The 27,837-nt window shown below is 43.7% G+C and overlaps 2 protein-coding genes across 3 annotated transcripts in view; one reads left to right on the top strand and one right to left on the bottom strand.

The window, feature by feature from the left end:
* IGSF22 (immunoglobulin superfamily member 22) overlaps positions 1-10,791 on the top strand; it is a 29,914-nt gene extending 19,123 nt beyond the window's left edge. Inside the window, exons 17-22 of the mRNA XM_077931230.1 lie at positions 1,294-1,590; positions 1,973-2,061; positions 4,682-4,874; positions 5,201-5,500; positions 8,139-8,465; positions 10,505-10,791. Coding sequence (XP_077787356.1) covers positions 1,294-1,590; positions 1,973-2,061; positions 4,682-4,874; positions 5,201-5,500; positions 8,139-8,465; positions 10,505-10,572 — 1,274 coding nt within the window. The 3' untranslated portion in view covers positions 10,573-10,791. The remainder of the gene's footprint in view (positions 1-1,293; positions 1,591-1,972; positions 2,062-4,681; positions 4,875-5,200; positions 5,501-8,138; positions 8,466-10,504) is intronic.
* A 2,202-nt stretch (positions 10,792-12,993) lies between these two features.
* TMEM86A (transmembrane protein 86A) overlaps positions 12,994-27,837 on the bottom strand; it is a 52,399-nt gene continuing 37,555 nt past the window's right edge. Inside the window, exons 3-4 of one of the 2 annotated variants that reach the window (XR_003707179.2) lie at positions 21,988-25,885; positions 12,994-21,145 (exon numbers count right to left, since the gene is read on the bottom strand). Coding sequence is in view for 1 of the 2 variants with exons in the window: in XM_028733118.2 (XP_028588951.2) it covers positions 25,458-25,885 (428 nt within the window). In the remaining variant the exon portion in view is untranslated. Of the gene's footprint in view, positions 25,886-27,837 lie in introns of both variants that reach the window. The other variant, XM_028733118.2, reaches the window with a different exon arrangement.

Below are 27,837 nucleotides of genomic sequence, written 5' to 3'. Positions count from 1 at the left end.
ATAACACTCTCTGCTGATATCTGATCCATCTTTGAAAATTGCTAAATTCTTCACCATGGCGTTTTCATTGTGACAAGGAGTGTCACAGCTCAGCTTTCCGCAAGCTAAGTACAAGCATTTGCTCTGGTGGTATTGTGACTCAGTCTCATTATTTGGGGCAGAATTTGCTGATTCAGAGGCTGTAAGTGGAGACTTCTTGTTTTATGGTTTCCCTTCCCAACCTTGCATGTCTCAAAGTAATTTTTACCCATCTCCTGCAATTTCGTCTTCCATGTTCCTTTCACCCACCACAACCTACTGCCAGTTTCTTTCATCCCTCCTCCCTGCTCCTTTTACATTCAGTTCTGTCTTCTAAACAGGACTTCTTTTTCCTCCCTTTCCTTTCTTTTCCCTGATTATTATTTTTAACCTTCTATGTCACTTTCCCGTTTCCTTTAACACCTACTCTGGTGCTTTCATAGTAGGGAGGTTGACCTTCCTTCTCCCCACCCCCCAAACTTTTCTGTCTCCTGGTCACCTTTATTTAGCATGAAAGGCCTAACCAGAGCTTGCCCTGGTCCAACCCAAAGGCTATGGAACAGCTATGGGATGAGATGGGCAAGTGAGAAGGCATGGGGCAGGCTGGTTGTGGCACTGAGGCCCACCCAAAAGTGGCCCAAGGCCCACTGGTGGATCCCAACCCACTGTTTAAGAAAACACCAATCTGTTCCATAAAATTGTGCACACATGTGCTCAGACATGTTCTCTCTTTTCCACAGTCACACATTCAGTCTAATCTAAGCTGCCCCCCCCCCAGTGCAATTTGGCTTGGGGGAAAAGACTTCTCTTGGAACCAATAGCCCATGCGCATGCACACACCCACATGGATAGCCCTCATGAGATGGCCTATAACTTAAGAAGAAGATCCAATAATATATCTGAATTTTAGAAAAGAAGAATCCAGAATTATTAAGGATGGACAAAGTCTCAGGAATCACCAGCATCGAAAAACATTGTGGGAAGGAGAGGGTTATTGTTTTGTCGTTTTTGTCGTAACTTCTTTCTTGTGTTTTAGCTTGTATTTTATCCTGTGAACCACCCTGAGATCTTGTGATGAAAGGTGGTATATAAATCTAATAAATAATCGTTAAATGAATGCAGACAGCAACACATGATTAGTCTTTAAGGTGCCAAAGCATCCATTGCTCACCCTTGGAAGGCTGGGACTGAATGTTGCACCAAGGCAGAGCAAATGTGTTTAAAACGGTATATGCAGCTGTGCCTTTAAAGTGGATGTTTTGCTATTTCTCCCAGAGCCTCCTGGACTGGTGAGAGGTTTGCATGTAGCTGATTCTTCCAACTCCAGCATTTCCTTGGCCTGGCAGCAGCCAGAGGAAGGTGATCCGCCGTCAGGATACATCCTGGAGATGCGAGCTGAAGACACCAAGGAATGGTCCAAGTGCACCAAGATCCCAATTTCTGGCACCAACTATACAGTGGGAGGACTGCAGGAGAGGCAGAAATATTTCTTCCGGATTCGAGCCGTGAATGAAGCTGGAGTGGGAGAACCAATTGAGTTAAAGGATGGAGTTCTGGCCATGCCTCCTCCAGGTAAGTCAGTGTGCATAGACTCCAACTTCATGGGGCCCGCATTTGCCTTCAGCTCCCTTTCCCCCAAAGTGGAAGGAATGCTAGCAGGATCATCTGGTGTATGTTTTGTGGGTTGAGAACTTTGCCCCAGGATGAGAACGGAAATCGCACACTGGTGGCACGGCGGCAGCGGGAGGCCCCATTAGTGGTTAAAAAAGGTTTCGGGTTAAGAACGGACCTCTGGAATGAATTAAGTTCATAGCCTGAGGTACCACTGTAAATTTAACTGTACAGAGCCAAAGTGACAATATAGGTAACAGGGAAATGTGTGCTTTCTGATTAATAGTTTTGACTACTCACTCCCACCCATATTTCTCTGTTGTTGTCCTGGTGTGTCTTATAGCTGCTCCGAAGTTTGATCTGAGTGCCAGGCTGAAGAGTCACATGGTTGTTCGCGCTGGGACTGCCCTCTGCATTCATGCCTCTTTCACTGTAAGCTGCTCTTGCTATTTCATCAGGGAACGTTTGCCTTAAAATTGCAGTGAATGCTTTTTATATCCCACTTGCAATGGCCTTTTCACTAGTAGAGCTTTCCAGCACCCATAACAAACCGCAGATCCCGGGATGCTCTGGGGGAAAGCCATGTGCTTTAAATGTATGGTGTGGGTGTGACTCGCTCTATCTATGTCTGTATTATAAGATTTCAAGAGCAAGGACCTGTGTTTTGGTTAGATTGCTTAGTAAAGTACTGCTACAAAAGTTGGATGCCACCTCCAATCTCTGCCGACCTGTGGCAAGATTTGGTGGTGGTTTCCCAGCGCTCACCCAGGGTCTGTGTTCCTTTGAGGATCAAGATGATCAAAATATGATTTATTCACATATGTACTCCATCCTGAATTTGGATGGAGGGAGTCTAGCTCTTACAGTGTGGCCATCTCAAGAGGGGCTTATTCCCCATAGCAGTGCAGCATTGGAGTCGAAGGCACCTCTCCCACCTCTTCAGCCAGCCAGCCTAGATCTTTCTACCCATTTTTCAGGTATTCCAAGCCTAGTGCCAAAGGCCCCAAACTCTTCCTGGGACATCATGCCCGGTTACCCTGGCAGCCTTCCAAATCTCCTGTCTCTGCCCCACAGCTCAAGGCAGGGGATGAAGGACAGTTTTATTGCATTGCCAATGGCCCTGTATTGTTTCTTAATTTGTTTCCTTTGCATAGGCTAGCCCAGGAATTCCTCTGCAGCTTGTATTTTTCATTCATATCCCAAATAATTAAAATTCTACTATTTATTAATTTCTTCTATTCCCCAAAAGAGCCTGTTACTTCATATCTGTAATAGTACATTAACTGCTTAAGGATTTTGTAAACTATTGGTTTATAAATGGATTTCAATAAATAAAGTTTAGTTTATTGATTCTATTTAACAAACTCATATGCCGTAGTACTCAGGGCACCTTGATCTAAGTAAACAGCAACACTAGGCAACTATACCCAGTGCCAAGTTTGCTGAAGCAATAATCATAATGACATTGATGTTCCTTCCTTGTTATCTCTTAGGTGCTAGGTAAAGTATGCCACACTTTTGGCATTTAATTTGATTGCTTAATTTTATTTTCATTACAGGTAGGTAGCCATGTTGATCTGCCGTAGTCCAAACAAAGTTAAAAAATTCCTTCCAGTAGCACCTTAGAGACCAACTAAGTTTGTTATTGGTATGAGCTTTCGTGTGAATGCACACTTCTTCAGATACACCTGTTGCACTGTTTTTGTTTCAGTGTATCTGAAAAAGTGTGCATGCACACAAAAGCTCATACCAGTAACAAACTTAGTTGGTCTCTAAGGTGCTACTGGAAGGAATTTGTTTATTTTTATTGTTTGGCTTAAGTTTCTGATATGCTTGTGTTTTTGTTTGGGTACTCCGTTTATGTGCTGTAGTTTCTATATGTAATCTGTACTCACACATAATCAGTAATAATAATCTATTTCCTTGCCAGATCAGTTATGGTTGCTCCAGACTTCCAGTAACGGGAAGTTATGGTCCCAAGAATTTCCTTATTTCTTTAATTGCACTTCCTCTTTGCTCACAAACCTTGTTCATCCCATTGATGTCTGGACACTGTCTAAAACATTATTATAATTCTTATTAAATCTATTATAACCTTCTAAAAGGGCCTCCAGTTTTTCATGGAGGAAAAGGTTTTAAAACAAAGCAAATATCAGACACATAAAACACTTTGCCCCTAAGAGATCACATAGGTAACCTTCCCAGGCTAGGAATAATTAGGTATGACTAGGAGAGAGGTAGCATTTGGAACATGTATACTTCTCTGTTAAAGTACTCACAGTAATGCAGAATAATACTGATTGGGATGCCAGACTAATCAGGGCTTTGCAAACCCTATAATCTCCTCCTCTTTGCTCAAATCTGTGCCATGAAGCTTTATCAAGGGGGATCAGGCAGTGCTGCTAAGAAGAGTGGCTTATTGAATGCGGGTTCATTAAGATTCTCAGGTTTAATTCTGGGTGATTTTATGTCTAAGAAGTTGTCCCGGTTTGTGTGCATGCATGCACATCTTTCAGCTGTTGCCAGTGCTTACAGAATCACGGGACTGGAATAAATAACTTAGCAAAAAAAGCTATCTCCTTCCATGGCTTCCCATGCCCATTTTTTTGCCACTGTCTCAAGAGTTCCCACCTTCCTACAGCTTTTAGTGTTGACAGCTTGCAACCGAGAGAGTTCCCTTGAAGTCTGGGGTAGCCCTTCATGGTGCCCTCCATGTGTTGTCAGACTCCATCTTCCATCATCCCTGCCCACAGGTCATGCTGGTTGGGGCTGATGGGAGTTGGAGTCCTACAATATCTGGAGGACCTAAAGCTGACCATTACTTGAGAGACGAAGCATCAGCCATGGTTTCTCCTGCCCATTTCTTCCCCATTCCTTTAATCTGCTCCTTGCCTTAGCAGCTACAGTAGTAATTAAGTAAGTAGTAAAAAACAAATGCACCACCCATGGCAGATGAAACAGAGCCAGATTAAGAGCCAGGGTGAAGAGCAAATGGCAAAAGCTATGTCTCCTGCTTAGGTTTGACATATTCAGCAAGTTTTGCTTCTGGCAGGGTTCCCCTCCGCCAAATGTGGTGTGGCAAAAGGATGGTAATACCACAAGGGGAAGAGAGAGCATCACTAAAGGCAAGAACCACTCCCAGTTCCTCATCAGCAGCACCAAACGCATGGATACTGGACTCTACCGTATTGTACTCAGCAATGACTATGGAGAAGCCCACTACGACATTCATGTGCGAGTGACAGGTACAAGAGTGTGTGGTAAGGGCTTGGGGTGGGGCGAGCCTGTGAAACTAGATGAGGAATGAATGCCAGCCTCTTGACAATTGCTGAGCCGATCAACAATTTGAGAAGAGGTTCTAATGCAGGCAGTTGATTGCCAGATCACAGAGTACAGGCAATGTTAGCCATTCTTAGATTAGCTTTTCAAGCTTAAGACCATCATGTGTATGCTGAAATAGCATGACTCTGTCTATCATTCCAGAGGGAGATGCTGCCCTCCAAATAAATGATAGAAGACCGCAAACAGAGAAAGATGAAACACTGGTTCATACTCAGTATTTCTGCCTTAGATTTCCCAAGGCCTCCTACTAACCTGAACCTGTATGAAGAGGTGCCAAACACTGTGTCACTGAAATGGGATCACTCTCCAGACATAAAGGAGGATGGAGGTGCCCATTACGTCATCTTGAAACGTGACACTAGCACAGCCACCTGGTTCACGGCCGCAGAGAAAGTTTACAGCAACAAGTACACTGTCACGGGCCTGCTTCCTGGCAGGAAATATTTCTTCCGGGTTATTGCCCGCAATGAAGTTGGTGACAGTGATCCTCTAGATTCAAAGGATTCCTGGCATATCAACAAAGACAAAGGTAAGCATCTATGTCTGCATAAGTAGCCAAATAGTGTTTTTGTTGTGTCTCAGCAGATTGAGGCTCAGTTTGCAATTTTGCCCTGCTTTCTGAAGCTGGAAATGGACAGAAAGTAGGTGTTGCCAAAGTTCATTATTATGTGGTTTGGAATAAGAATCTGTCCAGCTCAAAATGCCTAGATGTCTTATGAAACAAGGGTTGTTTTTCCCCAGGAAGTTCTCCTCCATTTCAGCATGTAGAATAAGATTCCTCATAGGTGCTGTCATGTATTTCAGGTGGCCACAGCACCTTATATGTGCAAGCACAAAAGTTTTTCCATGGAAACCCTCCCTGGGCACTGAAAGTAAGTGAACTACAGAGGTAGCTGCTTTATAGGCACATGAGCAAAAGTCCTTAAAGTTGCCCCATTCTTCTTAAGTCATAGACAGCTGTCTATGAGCCAGCCAAGCAGCCTTTTCTCTGGAGAGCAACTTCCCTATTTTAAATAGCACTTCCAGCTGTTTCTTGCATATGTTTCATGCAGAGCTACAGCTTCTCTGTAGACCCATCTAGTCCAGCATTCTTTCTCCCACAAGGGCTGGACAGATGTTTCCAAGAAGCCCATCTGTAGTACATAAACATGACACCTCTTACCCACTGTTACTCCCTATCAACTGAGGTTCACAGACACTGTCCCTAAACCTAAAAGCTCCACACAGCTATTATAGCTAACAACCATTCATAGGCCTACCCTCCATTCATTTGCCTAATCTTTTAAAACCATCTAAGCCAGTGGCTTAGCAAATTCCATTAATATATTAATTATATCTTGTGTGCCTCCCATGTCACTGAACCACACTAGTTAATCTATCTTAATGATAGCTGTTAGCTGTGTTCAGGAAAAGCTCCTTCCAAAAGAGCTATGTTGTTGTTTAGTCGTTTAGTCGTGTCCGACTCTTCGTGACCCCATGGACCAGAGCACGCCAGGCACTCCTGTCTTCCACTGCCTCCTGCAGTTTGGTCAGGCTCATGTTTGTAGCTTCAAGAACACTGTCCAACCATCTCGTCCTCTGTTGTCCCCTTCTCCTTGTGCCCTCCATCTTTCCCAACATCAGGGTCTTTTCCAGGGAGTCTTCTCTTCTCATGAGGTGGCCAAAGTATTGGAGCCTCAGCTTTCACGATCTGTCCTTCCAGTGAGCACTCAGGGCCGATTTCCTTAAGAATGGATGCGTTTGATCTTCTTGCAGTCCATGGGACTCTCAAGAGTCTCCTCCAGCACCATAATTCAAAAGCATCAATTCTTCGGCGATCAGCCTTCTTGATGGTCCAGCTCTCACTTCCATACATCACTACTGGGAAAATCATGGCTTTAACTATATGGACCTTTTGTTGACAAGGTGATGTCTCTGCTTTTTAAGATGCTGTCTAGGTTTACCATCGACTTTCTCCCAAGAAGCAGGCGTCTTTTAATTTCGTGACTGCTGTCACCATCTGCAGTGATCATGGAGCCCCAAAAAGTAAAATCTCTCACTGCCTCCATTTCTCCCCTTTTCTATTTGCCATGAGGTGATGGGACCAGTGGCCATGATCTTCGTTTTTTTTATGTTGAGCTTCAGACCATATTTTGTGCTCTCCTCTTTCACCCTCATTAAAAGGTTCTTTAATTCCTCCTCACTTTCTGCCATCAAGGTTGTGTCATCTGCATATCTGAGGTTGTTGATCTTTCTTCCGGCAATCTTTCTTCCGGCTTGGGATTCATCCAGTCCAGCCTTTCGCATGATGAATTCTGCATATAAGTTAAATAACCAGGGAGTCAATATACAGCCTTGCCGTACTCCTTTCCCAAAAGAGCTACCGGTATATATAATGTATATGCTGACAACTTAAGCACATTGCAGGTCAGCAAATACCCAAGCAAACGACATCATGCCTCCCTTTTCTGTTGTATAAATGCTGAAAGAATGAGGCCTAGGACCACTTAGAAATCCTGTGACATAGTCACATCAATGTACAAATGAAGAAAAACTTCTTCCACTTAATCCCATGCAAAAAATTAAGTTTACCAGAACTACCTTGGAGAAAGTTAGCCATTGAATTCAATGGCCTTCCAAAAAATAGGGTAAATGGGCATTGGAGAATAGGGTTAGAACAACAGAAGACAGTTTGATTCATATCCACATGTCTATGGAGTTTTGTAACTACTGTTTTCTGGCCCAAGTATCTCAGTTGCTAAAAGTGAGGCTGAGTTGAGTTGTCTCCAGTTGTTCCAACCCCCCTTTCCAATGTCATTTATTATTCCAGCAAGTCTTTTAGGTAGAGATCTTTTCCCACTCTGCATCTGTATTAGAATTGATTTCAGATCCATCCATTGCTTAATCATTTGTATGTTTGCTGCCCTGAGCTCCTTTGGCAGGAAGGGCAGTATAGAAATTTATCAAATGAGTAAATAAAAGAGATCAGTAAGAAATGAATAGTTGTGACAAATAAATGCCATGCAGCTTTTGAGGAATTCCATGGCCTGAAAGCGAAGTCATAAGGCCATATCAAATATTTGAGGTTTGTATCATCATACCATGGAGGCACAGACAGCCAAACATGGATATCTGAATAGGAGAAAACCCCTTTGGAACCAGTATTGATTATGCCATTCCTTCAACAGAACTTTTCCATGCCAAGATAAAAGAATATCATGAGCGAGACTGGCGCCATGCCCCCCGTTTCATTACTCCACTGAAGAATCATGCCGTGCGCCGGGGGCATGATTGCACCATGAGCTGCGCTTTCCTGGGAAACCCCCGCCCTGTGGTTACGTTGTACAAGGGTCAAATCAACATCACAGCCAATTCCAAGTTCTGGTACAACTCAACTAGTGGCGTCTGCACCCTGATGATCCCCACTTGCACTGCCAAGGACACGGGAGAGTACACCATAGAGATTGAGAATGAGCTTGGGCAGGAAAAATGCAGTTGCACACTGACGGTGTATGGTAAGTTGAATTCCTTTCTTGGTGAATGTTGGTGTAGTTAACAGCACCAGCTTATTAATGTAACTATATTGAGCATGAGAAAGCCAAACAGGACAGGCCCCCTCCAGAATGATGTTCTATTGCGGGTGTGCTCTGCAACATGTTCTTCACACAATAATAGTGAATTCATGGTGGATTTTTTTCATTGTTCAGCAATGTTTCTATAATGCTGTGGCATTCTAGCTGTCCAGAAGGGCTATGATGCAACAGAAGGAGGGCAAAAAAAAAAAAAAGAGAACATTTGTGACACGAAAAGTTATGGGATTTCACCCAGGATGTGATTGGACATGAAGCAGAATGGCCACCCCAAAACTTTGGCTGGAGCAATTAGCATTCAAAAGAGAATTGCATGTGACGGTTCTGATAGCATCACTAGCACAAATCATCATGAATGTGCAATAAAAAGGACATCTGGAGGACCCCAACATGTGTTTAAAAGAATTAATTTCCCCAAGTTGGTATTTTCTCGTACTAGCCCTGATCTAGCCTGGGCCAGATCATTCATGCTGGGAATAAAAACTTGAATAACATCACCCCCCAGTTTTCCTTTTGGGGATTATTAAGTCAAAATTTCACAGAGCAGGTTGAAGGGAGAGAGGGGGAGATAAGTGGCATATAGGACAGGTGATCTATGTCGGGAGTCCTTGCTACCTATCTCCTGCCCTTGCCTATTCTGCCTGCCTGCCTTCTGCCCCTTTGCTCCTCTCCTCCCCATGGGTCAGGATCCCTGGCTTGTTCTTTTTAAGTGAAAGCTGAGAGTGATGTTTCCAGGCACGGCTCAGAAAGAAACTGATACAGCACCAATAGAAGGGATCTATATTTGGCTGATACTGCTCAGCTTTATTTTTGTATCTGTGGCTACTACTTCAGCAAAACAGGCTGATGAGAGTCAGTAACAGCCTGCAGTTTCAGTTCAGTATCATCTGGAGAATGGAGAAGTCATCCAGCTTCAGCCTGCAGTCTGCAGCATTACTTCAGCGAAAACAATGGTTCATTGGAAGTCACCCTGTGAAACTGCCTCCCACCAACTTTTTAAACCTCTGGAACCTAGGGGTGAACAGATTTCTCATTTGTCCTATCTTCAATTCTCCACATCAGTTTCAATCCATCTGCATTTCCATGTGGATTTCTCCTAATACACACATTGTGTGTACAATTTTGACCGATGCGCACATTTTTTGCAAGGAATTTCCTCTAACATAATGACTCTTTGTATGCTTTTTTTCCTATAAGTTTTCCTAATATGCATTTTTGGCACACATTTTTTGGTTAGAGAACCGCACTGCAAAATTTGGGGAAGTGCCAATTTTGAAGGATAGCTGTTTTTTTGGCTCATGTATCATGTTGGGAAGTGCGAATTTCTCACCATCTGGAAGAAACAGGAATATATTTTCAGACTAAACAGTAAAATTACCTATCTGCATGATGATAAACTTACCATGCTACTTGAAACTTACTGTAGAAGTAGGCATGAATGGAATTCAGAAAGTTTAATAGACAGCCTGCCTGCTGGTGAGTCACTAGGTAATAAGTTTCAGACAGATAAGATTGTGTGATAGCATCAGTCACAAGCACATGCTGAAATATGGGAGTGACTGATTTTGATTTGCTTCAGCTCACAAATGTGCATGACTTCACCTTCCAAAATCTGTGCATACTGACACCAGTTGATACGTGTCAATTTAAATGGTGTTAAAATTATAAGAGGCCGAGTTCCCCTTAACTTTTGTCAAAGTCTCTTTAGCTATTAATTTTAGAAGGTTACTGGGGGACTGGGGGGGGGATTATTTGCTTAAAACAGAAGAAAGCCAGGTTGAGGGGCTTGTGGCTCTCATTAAGCCCCCCCACCCTCCAGTACAAGCACTGTTCTTAAATAAACATTCAGGAGGAGTACACACCTGCTACAAGCTCTTGACCTCACAACCCTGAACAGAATTTTCCATGAGCTCAGTAACAAAAAATCCACTAGTTGTTAATATCTGACGGCCTTTCTCTTTTAGATAAAGATGATAGAAGCCTCCTGGAATCAGTGACTGAGAGCCTGCAGAAGTCAAAACACCTCATGTGAGCAACACACAAAACCCAATTTTAAAGTCGGCTGAGTGCTCGGAATAATTATAGTTGCTGTGCATGGCTTTAAGTACCACAACTGTGTTATCACTTGTAGTCATTAGCCTGAAGATGCTGCTGCAGGATTCATTAAAGGCTGCCTTCAAAGCTTCATGATGGCAGATATGGTTGCCAGTGCCTTTCAGAGAACTTGGAAATAAAGAAGATCCCAATAGAACTGCTTGCTTTTCTTTATTCCCACCCCACCCATCTCACAAACAAATCAGGATGAACACTCATTAAAGACCATGTCTAATCTAACCTCTGTGTAAGCTTTGTGCAAGCAAATCTGAATAAATAGAGTGTCTGCATAATTGTTATTTAAAAAATTAAGCTTAAGCAATTGGAGCCAATTTAGTACCAAATACTTATTCCTGATAGCAAACCAATTTATCTTGTTTGTGGACCAAGCTAAATGAAATTCTTGACATCGTTAACTTACAGTATGAGGGTCTGGGCATATTGATTTAAATTATGTTTGAAGCAGATTCTTTAAGAACTTGAATGGCCTTGCCTTTTAAGCACACCAAGCTGCAGTTATAAACCTTTTCTCACATAGCAATACTACTGATAGCCAACTAGTGATGACTAGGCACTTACCAGCCAGTGAATTGATTGAGAAAGGTTTAATAGTGGTCCAAAGGAAGATCAGGAACTGAATGTTAATCTCCTGAGTCCTATTCACTTCATTGTGCATTAAACCACATACACAAAATGCAGAGCATTGAGTGTTGCCATGGAGACATGGGAGCTGGCAAATCAGAGCAAATGTGCACATTTTGTTAGCATACACTTCACATGCTTTCCATAAATCAGAATGGACATCAGACCATGCCTGTGAACTGGTAGAGTATTGCTGAGTGGAGCATTTGTATGCATTAAAGTCTTGAGGCTGGTTCACACACTCACCCACACTCCCCAAATGGCCTGGGCATATATGTGCTACACAGTGCAGGGTACAGATCTCCCCTCAATGACTGTATATGAAACTCTCCTTGGAGGAGCAACTATGAGGCAGTTTTGGGAGCAGCAGAAGCCAAATGGCAGTAAATCCCAGCTGAGCTGATGGACTGGGACTTGCAGCTTTGCCTCTTTCCCTCTGAGGTGAAGATTGTTCTGGGAGGGCAAGAGCCCAGTCAAATGGGCAATGGATCAATAATAAAATTGATGGTTTTTAAGCTGCAGTGGATAAGGTCACTGAGGTGAATTATTCTACTTCAGGAACAAATTTTGCAGCTTCCTAATATTGGGAAAATGTGACACCAGTCTGACTCCTGCAGGTGCACAGAACAGAGAAGTCAGGCACGAAGCTTTTACTTGCCAGTGTAGGCTGCTTGTGTCCCCAGCAATCGCTAACTATCTCAATCTCTTGCTGACCAGAGAGATTAGCTTTTAATCAGGCGCCATGTAAACAAATATCCCGACAGGCAGCGACTTTGTGCAGTTCTCTCAGTTTTCCTTCTAACCATATACTTGCTCTTGGGAATTGCAGGTGAAAGCAGGTGAAACCTTTATACCAGGGGTGAGAAAAAAACTTTCAGAGAGTTATATTTCCCTTCTGGACAACCCTGGGGTGGGGAAACTTGACAGTGGTTGATGGGGCAAGAGAGGAAAATGAGTGGAGTAATGAATTTACATTTCACCTTTGCATAGGCGGCTAGTTTTACACACACACGGAAAACCTGCTCTATCCAGGCAAGCAAAAGGCATTATCAGAGTTCAATGACAAATGCCAGCCTGGCAAAGCACTCAAGAGGGGTCCAGAATGGGGCCGGTGAGGGTTATGGCCTGGGAAAGAGTCCTGAGGGCCACATAGAGAAGACTGGAGGGCCAGAATTGGCTTCCAGGCTTGAGGTTCTCCAGCCCCACTTTACAGTTTTACAGCGCCACATTTGTGAGCAGCAGTGGCGTAGCGTGGGGGGTGCAGGGGGGGCCCGGCCGCACCGGGCGCAACATCTGGGGTTAGGGCAAATCCACAGGTTAGGGGGCGCAAATCCATGGGTTAGGGGGCGCAAATTACTTACCTTGCCCCGGGTGCTGACAACCCATGCTACGCCACTGGTGAGCAGGGCTTATGCATAGCATTTTGCTGCCTGAGGCAGAAGAGCAAATTATACACCTCCTCAAATGAAGGTAGATAAAGCCCTAGTTATCTTGGCACCTGAGGAAGGAAAGCCACTCCCCAAAAGGAAATATACAATAGGAATGCAATAAACAAATTAACAATTTGCTGCTCTTTCATGACACTCAAAATAGACAGAGGTGGCTGCATCACCCTGCCAGCCATAACTATGAGCTGTTTTTCATTAAAGTTGGACTTCCTCTGCCTCTATGGTTTTAGCAGGAGCATGTCAATTAACAAACAAACAAAACACAAATATATTAGCCTTTCAGGCCAGTGAGGATTTTTTATTTTACTTTTAGTACATCTATATGCGCAGAGCATTTTACATTAAGGGGGGGGGATGCACACAATAGAACACAATGAAACAAACTGAAAATAAAATAAATTTGAACATGAAAAGAAAAACACCAGTGTTTGCATTGTATCTGCTTCTGAGTTCAGCTCAATTTAGGTTTCATTGCAGCTATTTGGAACCTACGGTCTATTTTTATGTTGTTTTTTTTGCGTAAACAGTTGAAGCTAGTATAAAATGATTTGAGTTGTGTTTGCATAATGGTGAAAACATTGTTAGCATGTGGGGGAAACAATAATTTGCAACTCACCAGATGAAGTTTGATGTATATCAAGCCCAACTTGATCGATACTGGGAAGTAGTAACCCTCTGAAGCCAAAATTCTATTGGGGAAGGTTTCTATAAAATAGTACAAATGCACCTCATGCAACCTCTGTTACATTACCACACATAAATGCTAAAGAATGTACAATTTCTGTTATCCAAAACCTCTAATTATTCATATGCATCCACCCTCAGTCGCATGCCACTCCATATTATTCTGTGGAGGCTTTTCATTCAACCTGTGCCTACTTTACAATGCCCTTGAGAGTACACAGGTGTCAAGCCATTACCAAAGGCCCTGCACGATGTCACAAGGCAATGCTGCTCCGTCTGTTGGACTCTGGCCCTTTCCTAAACCTACTCTGCACTTCCAGTCCAGCAACAGCCATCTCTTTCGCAACCAGGTGCACACACACACACACAGTCCGCTGCCACGTGCATGGAAATCTGTGGATGGGAGTGTTGCTAATCAAACACTGTCATTAAAAATAGACCAGAATTAGAGTGTCTCCCGCCTGCAACCAGATGAGAAATCAGGAAAGGGAGAAGCTACGATATGGAGAAGCTCCCTTATGTCCCTGCTTCTCTGCAGCTTTGATAGTCGACATGGCTGTTTTGGTCTGCTGCTGTAAGGAAAGAGTCCCTGGTTTTTCTGGCTTTTGTGCACTACCTTTGAGAGGATTGTCTCAAAGTTGGAGAAATGCTGTCATAAGAATATTTCATCTTAATTATACAGTGGTACCTCGGGTTAAGTACTTAATTCGTTCCGGAGGTCCATTCTTAACCTGAAACTGTTCTTAACCTGAAGCACCACTTTAGCTAATGGGGCCTCCCGCTGCCGCTGCTCCACCGGAGTACGATTTCTGTTCTCATCCTGAAGCAAAGTTCTTAACCCGAGGTACTGTTTGTGGATTAGCAGAGTCTGTAACCTGAAGCATATGTAACCCGAGGTACCACTGTATAGCCCAGTGGAGCGTTATCCATTGCAACTTCCTTTTCTAGATAACATGTTCATGTAACAGATAAATTCAATGCAACCCTACCTCTTTCCCCAAAGTTTTCAACAGCATAATTCTGAACACATTGTTCAGGGTTTGCTGCTGTAGATCAATTTTGGTTTGAAATTCAATATGATGGGTGTCCAATTTGCAGGGTCTACGCAGCTAAATCTGGGGGGTGGGGGTGGAAGTGCCGCTATTACTCATCTGCTTGAGATGCAGTGTAATTGTAAATATTCCTACTAAAATGCACCAAAAAATTAAAATGGCATGAGATAGAACTCCTATGGTATTTGGCCATTGTGGTATAGTGTTCTGGGTGTACTAGTTTTGCAGCTCTGATCAAAATCCAGAGGCACTGAATTATATATTCAAGGGCCTATTCACACATTACATTTTTATATACTGACCATTACATTCATTTAGAACAAAAACAAAACAAAAAACGCCAGTCTAAAACAAAGTGGTATTCACTGATGCTGGTTTTAAAAACAACTATGCAAGCTCCTAAAAGTGACTTTTAAGTAACACTGTGGTTTAATATATAATAATAATAGTGCTTATGAAAATGTGCTCCATTTGCGAGGGATTCAAAAACATTAAATTTTCCTCACACCACCCCGGTGAGGTAGAGAAGCATTGCAATTAATTCAGTGTTTGCTAACCGAGGAAAGGGCGCAGAACCCAGGTCTTCCACTGATGCAAGCCACTACAGTTCCTTTAAATTTAAAGGCATGAATGAAGTTTTCTGAAGCGGCACTCCAGTCACAGTAATCAATGAGCAGAAGCAGCCTTCCCCACGCCTAACAAGTGCAAATGTTGGTACAAATCTGCACATTCCCATTGCAATATTCAAGCCCCATCAAACCAGCTAAATGTGTCTTCTCATGCTCCAGGGAACACAGAAGTCATTGTGTACAACTAGAGTAGGGCTGGGTGATGTCACAATGTCTGCAGTAAGGCTGGAACTAGACAGAGGCAAACTAGAGCCCAAGCCAACAACAGCAATAAAAGCCAGCTTTGGAGATTTCAGGCAATGAAGATTAGATCTGATCATTCTAGAGATTAGATCACCCTAGATCTGAGCACACTTTTCACATTGTGCCTTTCCACAATGGAGATAATTCTCTTTCTCCTTAGATGCCAGCGGTCACTTTACAAATGGCCATGATGCCCAGGACACATAACCACTTAAGAGCCCAACAGCGCTCATGTAAATGGCAGGAGGAGTAATGAAAGAGGAGAGAAACCTGCTTCTTTCCTGAGGGTTTAAAAATATCTACATTTTTTAGGCATGATTTCTTCAGCTGACATGCACCCACCACCCCACATTCACTTCCTAACCTACCAATAACAGTAAAAACAGATCTTAAGCTGAGAGATTTGTGTCTCCAGGATGAGGTTATATACGTTCAGATGGGGGAAAGCATCAATGATGCTGAAGAGTCTCAGCTCTGCCTGTTCTAATCGTTTTGTTGATGAGGAAGGGGAACGGAAAGCATGCCTGGAAGTAGTTTCCTGCACAGCCTAAACACAGGACAAGCAATGTCTGGTGCACAGCGCACAAACACACACGTTCCTTTCCTCACCTACCCAGCCCACCCTTTTGAACATATTAGGATTCAATCCAAAAGGGTGCTTTGCAAGCAGAAACAAGTTTGTGGAATGTTAATTTCTGACAATTGAATCGTAAGACAAAAAGGTGTTAGTGAGCGACTGTCTTCCCACCAGATTTCTCCTTGAATCCCAAATCCAAGACTGTCATTAAATAGTAATCTTGGGGGAAGGGCTTCAAATTCCATCAACTAAATAGAGCTTAGAGCTTGGGGAGTTTTGCCTGAGAACTTTTTTCTCATGTTTATTTCAACTCCACGACAATGGCTGAATGGCCAGAAATGATTGCCTACCTCATCTTAAACGCCTAACAGTCTGATATGTGTGTGTGTGTGTGTGTGTGTGTGTGTGCGCGCGCGCGCGCGCTAAAACAGGCAAGCTATGCATAACAATATCTGTAAAGATGCAAGAAACTAATCTACCTCAAAGGAGGTTGGGAACCATAGCGAGGGTTCTGGACATAGAGTAATGCACAAAAACAAATCTTTTATTGAGGATTGCTTTCTTCTAAAAAAATATTTTAAAAACAAAAAGGTAACTAACTCTTTTACCCAAAAGCAACTGACAAGCACATTTATCAAGACTGCCTATACTTTTAAGAGAGCCATGATAACACTACTACCAAATTAAATTGCCACAATCTGAAAATGGATGATGGTAATGCTTCTCATTAAATTGGTTCTTCCCTAATGACCAGGGTACAAACAAAGCACTATCTTGCTCACTTTCTCCCCAGTATCCCTCCATGATACAAACAAAATGAAAACACAAAACAAGAAACAATCAAGGAAACATATATCTGTGCACAAAAGGGAAAGTGTAATTGTACAATACTCAGAGCCAACCCATTTGAACTCACCATCTGCTAGCAGCAAATTGCTTTTCTGAACTCTGTTCAGAGAAGAAGAAATAATACTATTCGGTGAAGAAGAAATAATACTATATTCCAAAGAATTTTAAAATAATGTGATTTTGGTTCTACTCTGCCTTAATATAGGCAGCCCCCATGACATCGGGAGATCATTGGCAAAGGAAATACAAGGATGACAGAGGATAAATCATCCTTGCAAATTCCCCCCAGGGACGGGAGGAATGGGCTTCACTCGCAGTTTGTCTCAGTACCTGGCTCTCGCTCCAGCATGGAATGTGGGAGACAGGGAGGCGCTGAGTGCAAAAACACTTCACCTGGCGAAAACCCTCCTACACTGCCATTAAGAAGCAGAGGTTCTCCTGTTAATTAGAGCTTAATTGAACTAAAGTACAGCCAAATCCTAGAAGAGATGAGATTGTAAACTGCGGAACAAACCAACTGCAAGGACTTTGAGGTTTGAACTTGAGATAAGATTTCATTTGGTGCAAAAGACGGGGGAGGGGAGCCTACGGCTTCTTTATTTAAAGTTTTCTTCTCTACATTTACGATTCGTCAGCCCTCCTCTGTTAGTTCAAATTATATTTGTACAAGCAAGTATAGAAGAAATAGGATTATAAATATGGAATATAACATCAAACGGAACTGTGTGTGTAAAAAAAGGAAAAAGGGAGGGAAGCTCTATTTTGCAAAAGGTTTATGATGGATGGTTAGATCTGACTCTTCCCCATCCTTTATTATTTACGAAGTAAGCTGAATAACGCTAAGAGAACTTGGAATTTAATTTAATTAGTAGTATATCTTCAGCTGGAAGGAAGGATGAAAGGAGTCTGTGAACTGCCAAGGATCTGATAAGGTTCTTTAGTGAGTCATCTGCAGTTCGACAGACCACTCTTCCTCCCAGGTTGAGAAGAAAAATGGTGACAACAGTTTATTTACTGAGACAAAGCGACTTCTGCAGCTGTTGTTAAAGTTCTGGATGCAAAACAACAAAGCGCGGGACGAAGCGATGCAGAAATTTCCGGAACAACAATGGGATATCAGCTCTGCCCAAGGCATGACGGATAACAGCAACAGTTGGGGGAAAGAAAGACATCTTACAAGGACAAGAAGAAACACCATAGACAGAATGATTGCCACAGAAGAACAAGGATATAGTTTGAGTTCCTCACTTGCAGTTTTATAAATCATTTAATGTGTCAACACAGATAGGTCACTAATATTGCAGTTGTTGTATAAGGGATTATTATTATGACAGGAATGCAATTGAAACTAAGATGATTTTGGAACGCAGAAATAAAGAAAACCATCAAACCATCAAATCTAGCACGCGGGGGGCCACATTAACTAAATTACATAATTCAGTATTTGAATGATTGGTATGAATAATTGTATTATAAATCAGTATTGTTATAATGAGGCTGTTATTGGACTGTAATTGAAAACTAATAAAAACTTCTTACATTTTTTAAAAAAATAATGTTTTAGTCATCTTCCTACATCCCTCCCTACCCTGCAAAACAGCACATGTTAATATATCTTCCAAACTAGATTTTGCAAGTAGGGGAAAGTTTGCAAAAAGTGCAGGCACAGAATTGCAGGTCACACCCTGCGATTCTCTAGGGCAGCAGGTTCATGGTGGAGCTAGAAGTTAAGCAGGCTGAATGAATGAAGATGCCAACTGATTAAATCCCCTTACTGCTCTTTCACCCTAACCAGACACAATTTTTCTCATGAAGGAAATGCTGATAATATTATGCAACAGCATTAAAGGCAAGAGATTATACCTCCTGTGTTTTTTTAAACCAGATCTTTCTTTCAAGACCACCAGAGCTTCCCAATACCACTGCCCAAGTTTCCCCAAGTGTTTTGATGTTGGTTTTTTGGATCACTCCCTTTTTTCTGCCCTCTCAGGGCTCCTGGTGCCTTTTGACAGCAACACAACAGGCAAAAATTCAACAGATAGTAAAGTCACAGGAGTTATAACATCACAAAAAATATAATTCTGCTCCTAGACATATCCTTTCTCTAATTAAAAGTTCGGTACATTTTTTAATATTCTGCATATATTTTTTAATTTTTAATTTAATGAAATATAATGCATTGCAAATGCCTGTCTAGACTTATAGCAGATTGTAGGAAATATTAGGAGAAGCTTAATGGTAAGAGCTGCTTAAGAATGGAACAATCTAGCTTGGGAGGAGTATTTAAGTATCCAGAATCTGAATAGCCATCTGTCAGTGACACTGTAATTGTGCCCTGCCCTGCAGATCCTGCAATCAGTGGTGTCCAAACTTTTTTCAAAGAGGGCCAGATTGCCAAAGGGCAAACCAAAGTTGTTGAGGGGTTTTTTTTAGGATCTTACCCCAGGAAATAAACTGCCACAGGGGATTAAACCGGCCAGCGGGCCGAATTAGGCCCCCGAAGCGGACTTTGGACATGTGATCTCCAATGCCTCCTCTAGCTCTAGAACTCAAGAACAGCTGTTTCCAATAAGAATACATTTAAGTTTTCTGCACATATCGTTCTGTATCCCATTTTAATGTAGCATACCTAAAAATGCTATCCATGTTTTCCTGTTTTACCATTATTTCTTCCCAGGCTTGCTTTCTTTTCTTTCTTTCTTTTTAACCAGTGCTTCAAGGAATGTAAACAATCATAAATACAAACAGAAATAAAACAAATTCTTTCTGATTGTGGTCTTAACAGCAGCAGGACATTCCTAAAGACTGGAGGCAATATTTATATATACACAGTGACTATTTAAAGCCAACATGGGTGTACAGTGGTACCTCTGGTTACAAACTTAATTCGTTCCGGAGGTCCGTTCTTAACGTGAAACTGTTTTTAACCTGAGGTACCACTTTAGCTAATGGGGCCTCCCACTGCCACCGCGCCTTTACCTCATCCTGAGGTAAAGTTCTTAACCCGAGGTACTACTTGTGGGATAGCGGAGTCTAACCTGAAGCTTCTGTAACCCAAGGAGTTTGTAACCTGAGGTACCACTGTATATATATGGCATACACACACACCTATATTGTAGATAGCTATCTATCACAAGGATCCTTTCTGGCTGCCATCTCAGACTGTGAAGAAGAGGTGGTGGAGGCACTTTTCAAGGCTTGTGAAATTGTGGTGTCCTGAAATGAAGGGGGAAAAAGAGGCCATCTGTTCTATTCTGGTTCTTCTCTAAACAAAAGACACCCATCAAAGTAAAGGTAAGGGTGTCTGGCTGCTCTAAGGGGAGGAAAAGCCTCTTCACCAGTGAATGCAAGGAAAGCGACGGGTATGAAATCTGCTTAGCGTCTGGATAAAGAAGCGGATGGCGCTAGCCAGCGAACAGCCAAGGGGCTTTTAACAATGACTTTAAGGCTCATTGGTTGCCCATTTACAATGGGCACCCTGAAAAGTCCTCAGCCTAAATAGAATGGAATGGAATGAGGCTGAGAACTTTCCAGCCATCCCTTGTCTCAAGAGCCTTCCTCACAGGGCCGCTCCACCAGTTAGCCACTCTGAGACTTCTGCCTCAGGTGGCAAAACGTGACGGGTGAGGGAATTGTGCACTCTTGCCCACCTGCCCACCCTCCTGCTTTGTCCGCTTGAAGTGCCCCTGCCACTCGGTTGCTTCAGCAAAATGCTCAGTGCTGCTCCTCCAGTGTTGCCCATGCTAGAATGCCTCACTCTGCAGAAGCCGCCTTCCTTAGATCAAGGCATTCAAGGTTTGGGGGATTGTCAGCCCAAGACATTTTGTCGCTTGAGGCAAAATAGAAAATGGCGCCTCCCATCTCCTCTGCCACCTGCAACCCCTGCCGCCTCAGGGAAGCCTTGGTGCACTGAAGGCAGAAGAAAGACTAAAGGAGGTTGGAGAGGAGCAGGTGGCAGCAACAGTGGCCCCCCTCTTCCCAGGCAGCAGCCACAGACAAGAAGTGTAGGCAGCAGGTGGCATGCTCCCTGGGGGCCTCCCAGCTGTTCCCAGCTTGCCACCTGAGGTGGCTGCCTCGCTGAGGCTGATGGGCAGGCTAGCCCTGCTGCAGCTCCTTTGCCACAGCAGATATTGTCTAAGCTTAAAAGTAGTATACTGCTCAAGTCTAAAACTGGATGCTGCAACAAAGCAGTAGTGGTGCAGGCCCTTTTCAAAGGCACCTTTCCCACAATGCCTCACTCTGGAAAGACCCTGTGTTCCTTGGGGTCCGTCATCAGAATGTAGCAGCACATGGGGTGGGAGCAAAGCAGAGTGTTTACGCTCAGAATCTTCTTACTCGCCTCTGTGGTTTCAGAGCCAGTCTGAAACAAGCCACTGTCTCTCGAGTCCTGTGGATTAAGGAAGAAGAAGAAGAAGAGTTTGGATTTGATATCCCGCCTTTCACTCCCCTTCAGGAGTCTCAAAGCGGCTACCATTCTCCTTTCCCTTCCTCCCCCCAACAAACACTCTGTGAGGTGAGTGGGGCTGAGAGACTTCAAAGAAGTGTGAGTGGCCCAAGGTCACCCAGCAGCTGCATGTGGAGGAGCGGAGACGCGAACCCGGTTCACCAGATTACGAGACTACCGCTCTTAACCACTACACCACACTGGCTCTCAGAGGATCGCTGTTACTCATACTGCTAAGAGGAATTCTTTTAACTTTATGTCTTCCATTTGTTGCTTCTGGAAGTCTCCACATATCATGCCATGCCCACTTGGATAGCTCAACCGGTAGAACATGAGTCTCTTAACATCATGGTTGTGGGTTTGGGCCTCACGTTGGGCAAAAAGATTCCCGTATTGCAGGGGGTTGGACTAGATGACCCTTGTGGTCCCTTCCAACTCTATGACTCTAAGTTACATAAAATAAGCATGGTGCTGAATTGAAGAGAGGCATAGTGGATTCCAGACGACCAACAGATAGAGCTCAAGACAGCATCTCATTGTGGAGAATGCATCAGACTCAAATTGCCTACCCAGATGTTTTATTCACGCAGGTGGCGTAAAGTTCCCCTTGTTTCATTCATAAAAGCAATTCCTGCATTTGGTCAGAATACTCATTCACATTTCAAATGCTCTCCTCCTCTTTCATATCTGCCTTAACAATAACTAGCTGTTCACATAAATAGCACAAGGGAAGCCAAAATTCATAGGCCATATATGAAAAAGTTAATTCAAACTATGTGCCTTACCAGGCTCAGACAGCAGAACCCCAATTCCAAATGGAAAACAATTGGTCAGCCAAGTAATCCTCCTTGGGTCAGGTACGTCATCATCATCATCCTTCCATGAACAGAGTTACGGTTTTATAATATGTACAACATTGCAAAGTAGCCTCCCGATGAAACTTGCCCCAACATGCTGCCCTAAAACAAAATATTCCACGTGTTAGCCAGCATCCACACATAAAACTTAATCAACTAAATCCTAGATGTAATCAGCGCAGGGTGCAATCCAACAGCTGGCATACAGCCAGCATTTGGTTGGCTGAGGCGCCATAAGTAGCAGCCCAGCTGCCATTCTGCTCCCTGGGAGGGTCGTCCAGAGGGCAGGACTCTCTCCACTGGGGCTCTGCAGGTGTAACTGCCCTGCCAGCATTGTTTTGCTGCTTCTGCTTCCGCTTCTGGACTGCAAAGTGGGGATTCTGTGGGTATGTTGATTCATGGGACCCCAAACCCCCTGTGTACATTTCTGCTCACCTCACCTCACCGGAGTGCTGAAGAAGGTTCAGAAAGGGGCAACCAAAAGGATCAAAGAGTTGGAGCAACTCCTCTGTAAGGAAAGGATGCAACATTTGGGGCTTTTTAGGCGAATAAGGGAGTGGTGGGGGAGACACATGATAAAGGTGTATAAGATTACACAACATATGGTGAACGTGGCATTCGTTGGGAGAAGCCACAATGGTTTCAGTGCTATAAGACCAACAATATTTTTGTAACACAGAGTTTCCTCCACTGATTGGATGTTGCCAGAACTGACTATTACAGAAAGTCACATGAGCAGCTTCTACCTTAATGACTGAGCCAGTAGCAAACAATTCAACATGTTGGAAGTATCCCTGGGGAAAGGTAGGTACTTTGTAATAATTATTACTTTGTAATAATAATGCTTGTAATAAGGAAATGCCCATTACAAGATGTCAGCCACAGGAGCAGAGGAAGAGGCCTCATCTTGAGTCAGACCAGTTTGCCCATCCAGCTCAGCATTGTCTGCACTGACAAGGAAGAGGAGCTCTCTCCAGGGTTTCAAACAAGGGTCCTTCCTAGCCCCACCTGAAGATGTGTCAGGGATTAAGTCTGATACCACAGAGCTATGGCCCTTTCTCCAGCAATTGTAGGAATTGAAGTGCCTGACACAGTGGGATTATGGGAATTGAGAGAGCACCCCAGAGCTAGACTCTGAGGAACAGCATACGCTGTAGTTCATTTCTGAATGACAGAATGTCTGTGTGGAAGTTTTATCTTGGGATATTAACCGGGTGTAGGTGTGTGCAATCTATCTCGAATATGTGGTACACCTCTGGCAAGATGCCACTGTTTAAGAATGACTAAGGATGCTCTTTTCATAGTGTTTTTTTTAAAAAAAACAACAACAACACAGATAAGCAAAGTAAGGGGAAAGGTACTTATCTGAACAGGTAATTTTGCAAGCAAGGGCAGAATTTTACTGAAAGAACACAGTAGAGGGAACCTAAAGGAGTGCTGTATGTTCTAACTGTAAAGACTCAAAGTAAATCAGCACTTAAGCTCCCGGGAAAGGCAGCTGAGAGGCTGCAAACCTCCCTCTTCACAGGAGAAAAGGAAATGGGCCAGGAAAAAGAATATAGGTAAGAACCCAGCAGGGCTTTGAAAGTGGTGGCTCCTTTGACACAGATTCTTCCTCCTCCAACCTCTGCAGGATTGCTCTACCCATGACCTCCACTTACTAGCTTGTACGAAGAAAAATACATTGCGGTCAGTAAGTATGTTGTTTCCCTCAAAGTCCCCACAAATAATTAGGTGGGCACACACAACCAGGGGTCTTCACACCAATCGCTGCAGTGCAGGCCAAGCTAACCCATTTTGCAACTTGACACCGAAACAAAACAGCAAGGAAGCTGCTGACACATAACTTTTCCCCACTGCACTTCCCTGCCAATTGGATCTACAGTGACTCAGTGCTGTCCAGTGAAGATGGATGAGAGGAGAGTGGCGCATTGATTAGTCTCTCAGCACTTTGGTGATAGGCTGTACCTCTCGGCAAGACCCGCAACTGCAGCTGTTGGTCTGAAGGCACCTGCAGATTCTACAGTCCTGGTGACAGTTGGTGGGAAAGTAACACAATTCTTATTGTGCAACATGTACACGGAAACAGGCACATTACACATGCGCAAATACACGGAAGCCCATTGGCTTAGTTTCAAATAAATATTGTTCCCTGATAGTCCACTGTATAGAAACAATGACTTGCTAATGCCTGTCAGGGATCCGCCACACAGCGCTTGTTCACAGTGACCAGACCACCTGCATGCGCAGGATATAACCCTGCTGATTCTTCCTCTTTCAATACATGGGATTTTGTCTGGACTCTGGAGTGGAGGCTGGAAGGAGAAGCTGGCTCCACGCATCGTCACTAATCCAAGTCTTTCCTCCCAGACCCGTCGTGTAGCTATGACAGCAGGTCTGATGAGCCGGTGGTTTCCTTGGCCAAAATATTCAGCCAAAGAAGCAGCTGGTGAGTTAGATTTTGAGAGCGCTCACAATGTTCTCCTGTTTGGTGCTCTAATCTGAGATTATGCAAGCTAGAAATTGCTAGAAAAACTGACGAACCATATACCGTTAACTGCGTTTCACACGCACATGTACAGCAATCTTTTCATTTCCCATGTTCCCGCCCACCTGCCCACCCGCGCCTGAGAAAACTGTTGCATTTTGTTGTTGCTTTTAAGCCTGCAGAACAACATGGGCCCTGCAGGATTCACATTCAGAAGAAAGGCTTTGAATGGCCCATAAATAAAATGGTTGTAACGAATCTGGACGTCAGACTGGTTTCTCCCAGGGGCAGCCCAAGCTTTACGGCCGACATAAACTCCCACAAAGTGCTCCCATGTCCTGTTGTAGCGTTTGGGCCCTGGGGGTTCCTTGTGTAGACACACAATTGTTTCACAGTTGTACTGCAATGCACGCAAAACGGGGCTTGGTCAGGCAGCACCAAGGGTCATTTTCACATGACTTTTGCACATTCAGAGTGTTGAAGGCAAGGCTCTTAAACGCCAATGCACTGCCTACCCTTTCCTTCTTTTGAAACGTCGTCCTGAAACGAATCTTCTCCTTCTGGAATGTTCAGCCTCAGCCTCAGTATTATACAAACACAATGAAGTAGTTAGAGAGGCCCTCCCTCCCACGAAACTTCCAAGATGCAGAGAGAGAGAGAGAGAGAGAGAGAGAGAGAGAGAGAGAGAGAGGAAAAGGTCAGATAGTTGGTTCTGTGTGAACTAAACTTCCAGTGTGGCTTCTAGGCTCCGGCAAACTGGACTGGAGAAGAGCCAGCTAAACACTAAAGGTAATGCTTCAATGAAGCAAGATCTGCAATCCCCGGTTCACCTAGAGTCAAAACTCTCCTCCGGGATGAATTGCAGTTACAGCACTCCCAGCAGAGTTTGAGCGCCTACAGGCACCCCCGTCTACTTCCTCTTCCTGAAGATGTCTTCCTCCCTGCTTTCCACCGCAGAAAGTGCAATGAGCATCTGAGCTGCATAGTACGTGGCCATGATGATGACCCGCGAGTAGGGCACAGGGAAGCAGAACTTGTTGACGGCAATGGTCAGGTCGGACACCATGAAGAGCACCGAGCCAATGCAAGCCGAGAGCTTGGTCCAAGTCCACAGGTCGTTGCACAGCTGCACGCCGGCCATGGCCCGCCAGCCCATGAAGCCAATCAAGGCAGTGTAGACGGCTACTAGGTAGGTGAAGGGGCCCGAGAGGTAGGAGTACAGGAAAGTGTAGGAGAAACTGGTCACCAAAGCCATCACCAGGCCAGCTTTCAGATCTAGAGGCTTCATCCCAAATGCGGAAGAATACAAGATGTGCGTGATGGCAAACATCAGCAAACCTACAGAAAGGTGGGGAGAGACAAAATGTGAATGAATGCCAACACTGGCATACATGGAGACAAGCAACGGATAGACTTTCTGGGAGACTACGTTCAGGGTGAAAAAGCTTTCACTTCTGACAGGAAAAGGCCATCTGCTCTCCCTACATTTTCTGGTGTGAGCTGCTTCTGCAGCAGCAGCTATCTGCAAGTCATTTTAAGATCATCAGGTCAGAGAGAACTGTTTTACAGAAAACTAAGGGGCAGGTGAAATAAATGCCCAAAGCATTGACACAAGGCCATATACCTTTTTTTTTAAAAAGCGGAAAGGCTTAATTGGCAGGAAGATTTCTTCCCTCTGCAAATTAAGCCACAGATGATGGCTCCCCTTAGACAGCAGAATGTGACTTCTTAGGACTTGTGCTCCCTTCCCAGCCTCGGCACAGCTTGCCAAACCACTCTCTCTTCCCATGACAGTCAACCCTGTGCTCTGTGTCAGCACATCTACGGCAGCCAAAGCCCCAAAGACCACCTGCTTATCTCATCTCGCTCCTCTGCCTACAAGGTGAAGAAGTGTGCCTCTGTCAAGAGTACAGAAAGGATCTCCTTCCCTTGTTCTCTGAATCATGCTGTGCCTCAGGCTACATGTCACAATCCATCTCCTTTCAAAGGAAGATTGCAGGAGGAAACATCAGGGCTCCAGCAAGAGAGAAGGTGGAGTCAGACAGAAGGTAGCTCCTGCTTCTTCAGGGGCACAAAGGAACCTATGTGGCTTTTTGATTTTTCTGGCAATAAATTTCTCCCCCGTCCAATACATCCACACTGTCCAAGTTTCACTAATGCTGCTTTTAAAGGTGTGGTTCCTCCATTTGCAGAAAGCTAAATGTGCTAATCTAGATTTAGAGGCATTGGTTTATACACTAGGCTGGAGGCAGGCAATGGCTTTGATTTTAAAAAATATAGTATGATTGGACCATCATCACCGCTGTTGTCTCTGGACAGAATGAGATAATCTACTTCTTTGTAGCTCTTCTTCTCTCCCCCATAATCTCTAGTGAAACTCACCAGAGATTATCGCCAGACTAAGAATTTCCTGGTTTAGTGATTAGAATGTTGGACTAGGACTGGGAAGAACCAGGTTCAAATCCTCACTAAGTCACGAAACTCACTGGGTGACCCCGTCACCATCTCTCAGCTTCACCTACCTCACAGAGGTGAGAACAGAATGGGAGGGGGAATCAAGCATAGCACCTTGAGCTTCCTGGAGAAAATAGGGTATTTAATTGTAATAAACACACAAATAAATTCCCCTCCTGCACCAGAGCATGTGGCAAAACTCACTGCGATTATGCTGCATCGGCAATGACTTATATTAGACAGTATAAGGAGAGGGTGAGAACGAGACCTGAGGAATGTCATTTTTAGGGGCTGCCCTGGAACTTGAGCAGTGTCTAGACTGGCCCTCCATGCACACCGTTTGTAGATTTGTAAATCTGTTGTATGACCTTCTTTAAACTATTGCTCAGCCTAAGGCATGTTGCCATTATTAAGAGTAATGGGTTGCATGAGAGAATCAAATAAAACAGGCTAAAAGTGATGTCTAAGAAGTGTGGAACATATTGACCCATGACAGGGCCTTCTCGGTGGTGGCTTGCCATTTGTGCAATGCGCTTCCTGATGAGGTGCATCTGTCACCTCATTAACAACATTCAGGGGGAAATTAAAACATTCCAGGCATTTGATAGCTAAAAGATGCTGATCCTAGCAACCTTGAAATAATTAGCTGTGAGGGTGTGCTAATATTTTTAGATGTTCTTAATGTTTTTAGATGGTTTTAAACATTCTACATGTGTTTTTATTTTATTTTTATTTGCTTTGTGTTTATATTTTGGTGTTTGCCATCCTGGGCTCCTTTGAGAGGAAGGGCAGGAGAGAAATTTAAATCAGCATATTAATAATATTCATGAAAAGAA

This window comes from Podarcis muralis, chromosome 1, assembly GCF_964188315.1.
Source record: "Podarcis muralis chromosome 1, rPodMur119.hap1.1, whole genome shotgun sequence".
Taxonomy (NCBI): Eukaryota; Metazoa; Chordata; class Lepidosauria; order Squamata; family Lacertidae; genus Podarcis; species Podarcis muralis.
The sequence above is the reverse complement of the archived record's forward strand: the minus strand, read 5'-3'. Positions and strand labels throughout refer to the sequence as shown.